General features: G+C 36.9%; 1 protein-coding gene across 1 annotated transcript; it reads left to right on the top strand.

The window, feature by feature from the left end:
- The first annotated feature begins 3,966 nt into the window (after positions 1-3,966).
- On the top strand, positions 3,967-5,402 carry LOC143018787 (uncharacterized). The gene is made up of 2 exons (XM_076174366.1): positions 3,967-4,357; positions 5,241-5,402. Exons 1-2 carry the CDS (start codon positions 4,195-4,197, stop codon positions 5,399-5,401), a joined length of 324 nt encoding a protein of 107 aa, XP_076030481.1. The 5' UTR covers positions 3,967-4,194; the 3' UTR covers position 5,402.
- Positions 5,403-5,656: the final 254 nt, after the last annotated feature.

Here is a 5,656-nt window from a genome sequence, read left to right as displayed (position 1 = left end):
AAGCGCTTGTTTATTTCCATTGTGTTTATAAAGAGTTTGTTTGCTTCCAGTGTTTCTAAAGCGTCTGTTTCTTTCCAATTTTATACAACGTTTTGTTTCCAATGAGTTTCTAAAGGTTTTGTTTTCTGTTTCTAAAGTTTGTTTTTCTAAAGAGTTTTCCAATTTGTTTCTAAAGCATTTGTTTCTAAAACATTTGTTTCTTTCAAACGTGTTTCTAAAACGATTGTTAGCTTCATGTGTTTATAAAGCGTTTGTTTCCAATGTTTCTAAAACTGTGTTTATTATCAATGTTTCTAAAGTTTGTTGGTTTCCAATGTGTTTATGAAGTTTGTTTTCAATGTGTTTCTAAAGCGTTTGTTTCCAGTGCGTTTGTTTCTAAGGCGTTTCTAAACAGTTTGTTTCCAATCATTTTATAAAACATTTGTTTCCAACGAGTTTCTAAAACGTTTGTGTTGGTTTCCATTGCATTTCTAAAGCGTTTGTTTGTTTCCAATGTTGCTAAGGCGTTTGTTTCCAATGCGTTTCTAATACTTTTGTTTCCAATGTATTTATACAACGTTTTCTTTCAAACGTGTTTCTAAAGAGTTTGTTTCTAATATATTTTAAAGTTTGTATTTGTTTCAAATGTGTTGCTAAAGCGTTTGTCTGTTTCTAAACCGGGTTTGTTTCTAACGAATTTCTTAAGCGTTTTTGTTTTAAGGTGTTTGTAAAGAGTTCGTTTCCAATGAGTTTCTAAAGAGTTTGTTTCCAATGTTTTCTAAAGTTTACAAATGTTTCTAAAGAGTTTTTATTTCCATTGAATTTTAAAGCGTTTACTTCTAATGCGTTTCTAAAGCGTTTGTTATTTTCCAACTTGTTTCTAAAGCGTTTGTTTCTTTCCAACGTATTTCTAAAGAGTTTTTGTATCTAATGTTTCTAAAGTGTTTGTTTACAAGGTGTTTCTGAAGCGTTTATTTCTTACAAGTTTCTAAAGTTTGTTTTTGTTTCCAATACGTTTCTAAAAATCTTTTCTAAATATTTTGTGTTTCTAAAGAGTCTGTTTCTGTTTCTAAAGCGTTTGTTTCTAAAGAGTTTATTTCTAATGTGTTTTAAAGAGTTTGTTTTTGTTTCTCGTGTTTCTAAAGCGTTTGTTTGTTTCTCGGAGTTTCTGAAGGAGTTTGTTTACAACGAGTTTCTGAAGGAGTTTGTTTCCAACGAGTTTATGATGGAGTTTGTTTCCAACGAGTTTCTGAAGGAGTTTGTTTCCAACGAGTTTCTGAAGGAGTTTGTTTCCAACGAGTTTCTGAAGGAGTTTGTTTCCAACGAGTTTCTGAAGGAGTTTGTTTCCAACGAGTTTCTGAAGGAGTTTGTTTCCAACGAGTTTCTGAAGGAGTTTGTTTCCAACGAGTTTCTGAAGGAGTTTGTTTCCAACGAGTTTCTGAAGGAGTTTGTTTCCAACGAGTTTCTGAAGGAGTTTGTTTCCAACGAGTTTCTGAAGGAGTTTGTTTCCAACGAGTTTCTGATGGAGTTTGTTTCCAACGAATTTCTGAAGGAGTTTGTTTCCAACGTGTTTCTGAAGGAGTTTGTTTCCAATGTGTTTCTGAAGGAGTTTGTTTCCAACGTGTTTCTGAAGGAGTTTGTTTCCAACGTGTTTCTGAAGGAGTTTGTTTCCAACGTGTTTCTGAAGGAGTTTGTTTCCAACGTGTTTCTGAAGGAGTTTGTTTCCAACGTGTTTCTGAAAGAGTTTGTTTCCAACCTGTTTCTACGCTGCTACGGCTCCGACGGCTGTCGACGATTGCTACCAAAGTAGTCTTTTTTTTTCAGGTCAAAGGTGGAATTGCCCCCCCCCCCGCACCACCCTAGCAGGAGTTCAGCCTAATTATCATAGACCAGGAAGAAGGACTTTGTACTGATTTTTTTTTTTTTTTCAGCTGTTACAAAGTGCCTGTGATGAATATTCACCTTCTGCAAGTACCAATACCAGTGAAATTAAGGTGGAATTTGAAAGTGACCATTATGACAGTGCCAGCCATATGATTGATGGCTTCTCTTCCCCGCAGCAACCACTACCTATATCAGAATTTTGTAGACATGTCTGAATATCTTTTGCCTTCCTCTCCCCTTCAGTCAAATGATTTCTCAATTGTCTTTGCTATACAAGTCTGTTTTATTGTACTTTACCATAGTTAATAATTTGAAATTCATGAATCCTTGAAACATTTGCTTGTAAATATGAAGCTTGGCATAGATCAGGAGATGATACATCTATGCACACTTTCTTGAAAGTTTGGGTGTTACTCATTTCAGCCTATAAAATCCACCTTTGTTGCAACTCGAACGTTTGTACTACTAAGTCCGAAGTTTCACAAACCTGCACAGGTTTCCGTAAGGCCAGGAGCGGTGAACAGAGGAACATAAATGAAGAGAGCCATGACCAATGATGTAGGTGTCCAAGTGAGTGGCTGCCCAGTTTGGTTGAAGGAGGTGGCGTCAACCCAGACTGAACCTGTCACAGATGTCTCTGCGTCCCTACCCGAGGCAGTTGCATTGTCTAGTAGTAAGGAGGATCAAGTAGTGGACGACATGGTGGATAACATTATGGACACCAATCCTTATTGGAAACCAGACATGCCAGATATTGGGCACATGAACTTTGAACCTGACAAGTAGGTTTTGACTACCACTTTGACCTTAAACAAACCAAAACAAGATAGTAAAACACGTTCTGTTTGGTCATCTCAAGTTAACTGGCACTGATGTCATTCATCTGAAATTTTCTTGCAGGTTTTTTAAGGTGTTCTTCCTTGATAAATAACTCGATACTTCATTATTTCGGTTTTGTTAATTTGGTTTGTTTCAGATAGTCTGTGACTTTTGAATCTGAGGCTTCACATCAGGAAGAAACTGGTAGTCCCCAAAGTGAAGGTAAATTTATAGTCTGAGTTATGCTTGAAGATCCTTTTTGAAATCTGTCGCATCTGCAGGTCTTCATGCAACGTGACAAGGACACTGAGGACAGCAATTTTTATTGCCGCTGTCTGTGAAGGTCACAAAAGAGAATAGACACCACAGCCTCTACATGGACAATTACCACTAGGAAATTTCTTACTCGCAGCAGGTAAATTGTTGTTTATGGAATGTTACATTGGTAAAGTTATTGTTACCTAAATATGGTAATCTTATAAAGTGAAATCATTCATGTCAGTACATTGTCATGCAATGCCAATAAACATACCAAATCGGCAAATTCCATTTGTAAAATTAGAATACATTTTTTTCAGGTATGGTTTTCCGTGGAGCAAGTCCAGTAAGAACGATCAACACACTTCAAAATACAGGTGTATCTGTGTTCCATTTGCGGACATATTTCACTCCTCTGCAGTCCCTGTACTCGGTCCCATGTGTGAACAATCTTTGGAAAGTGCATCAGGATGACATCCAAGAGAGACAAGTAGAGTACCTGACTCTGGCAGATGCAAGATACAAGATGTTGTTCTCAGGGACACTGCCAAATATGGGAGATAAGGCATATGGGTGTAACTGGATCTAGAAAACCTCAAATTCTGGATGTATCTTTAGTGCAGGGACAATAATTTGAAGAAGAAAAAAATACATGGTGAAAGAACCAGTGTTATTTAATGTTCAGAGTAGGAACTGACACATACCAAGCCAATGCAATTACAATGGCTGCCTAAACTATTGTCATCAAGCTAACTTCAGTTAGTAGTATTGTGTTACTGAGAGACTGTAGACAACCTAGGTCCAGGTGCAAAAAGTTAATAGGCAATTTAAATACATGTGATAAAACAAACCACCTGGCTTTGCAAGAGATTATAAAACATTTTTTCAAGTGGACAAAACATAAATGCTACCCAATTCCATGTAGACGTGACAGAATAGCAATGTTACAGTAATAACAATATTTAAATATTGTTCGTCAATATTATTATTCATGTCACCATGCATGAGCATGTATGTTTTGTCCACTTGAAACAACCGAATAAAGCTGAAGGAGAGGATTATGCTACTGTTAGCCAAATACGTGCCTGAGACAGACGTGTGAAAAACCTGCCATGAATTAAAATTAACATCAAAATACTTCCTTGCATGTAGTTGATAACAAGTTTTAAAGTTTTCATGTTATAATGATATGCGGACTTGTAATGCTTTATTTTTATTTTTCAGTCAAATGAGGTGAAAAAAAAATCTTATTGGATGGAATATGAAGGCTTGAACAGGTCTCTCAATTTCCTGGTCAATGTGAGAAATGTCATCGTGGGTGCACTAGTGACTGGTTTACATTCACAAATAAAGAAGTACAGGAAGACAAAATGGGCTGATATCAAGCATTGGTTCTATTGCTGGCATGTAGTTAAAGGTAATGGTATCAATAACGCAACTGATGGATACTGGTACAATGCACATGTAGACTGTTTTTCTCAAGTCTCCATTTCATTGTTTCACTCCAGCAACTGCTGTAAACAATAATACAATTTCACTGTAAACCCACTATCGGAGAAATAATAACGGAAATAAAGAGAAACTGTATATTTCGACTACTATCTGTAGTCCTCTTCTGCTGAAGAGGACTACAGATAGTAGTCGAAATATACAGTTTCTCTTTATTTCCGTTATTATTTCTCCGATAGTGGGTTTACAGTGAACTTTTATAAATGTGTTATAACATACCAATCTCCAAGAATACAATTATTTGGTCAGTAAGGTTTCTTATCAATATCAATTCAGCTTGAATATCTGTTATCTAGTTTAGGCACAAAGAAGATTGAAGCAGTAGCGGCCAAGAAAAAGAAACTGGTATGTTGTCTGCTTGGGTCCAGTCAATTTCAAATCGTGTGTACTGGATTGCCGCAAGCAGCAATGGGGATGGAAACCTTGTGAAAGCAAAGTAGTCATTATCAACAAGCACGAAGGCCATGGGGAAATGTATCCAACACGTCTGCACGAGCTGAAAGAAGATAGCCCGGTTCACACTGTCAAATATTTCATCAAATTTTCATAATCTCCCCTGTACAATTATATAAAATTTAAGTCTTTGACAGTGTGAACCTGGCGTTTCTTGTCAATTGTAATGCAAAGTGTAGTAAAGTGTTTGACAAGGGACTGGCATATAGAACTGGTTGACTGGGAATAGTAACTATTACCAACACTGTCATATTTTTAGCTTTGCACTTGCTTCATAGATGTACATCTGCTTAGCAATCTTGCACCACTTGACAGCCTGTTTATCATCTTGCTTTCAGGTTCAAAAGCACACAAAGAGCTTGAGCTCGTAGTAATGCAGAAAGAACTTCTCAGGGTTATCGATCAGCTCTCGCCTTGTCAACAAACATCAGCGCTGGAATCGTATCTCAAGGATGTGTGCTTCTTTGCTCCCAAGTCCCAGCACTTTATGAAGCAGTGAAAGGAAGGCAAGTATATCTGTAACTTCAAACATCTCTTGATATAATTTCACTCCAGTAATTCAGGCACAAGAGGGCTGAATTCATATTGAGAATAAAATGTATGGATGGTAATTGAAAATTATCATTGATTTCCACTTTCAGACTACTACTTCCTGCCCTTCATTTAAATGAAAATTCATGTAGAAAGCAGAAAACTGGGGAAAATGGAGAGGCGCAATGGGATGTATCTTATCCCAAACCCAAAACAGGTGTTG

This window comes from Oratosquilla oratoria, chromosome 35 (assembly GCF_046742065.1).
Source record: "Oratosquilla oratoria isolate Oo_2021 chromosome 35, ASM4674206v1, whole genome shotgun sequence".
NCBI classification, from domain to species: domain Eukaryota; kingdom Metazoa; phylum Arthropoda; class Malacostraca; order Stomatopoda; family Squillidae; genus Oratosquilla; species Oratosquilla oratoria.
Note: the sequence above shows the minus strand (reverse complement) of the source record. Positions and strands in the feature narration are given on the sequence as shown.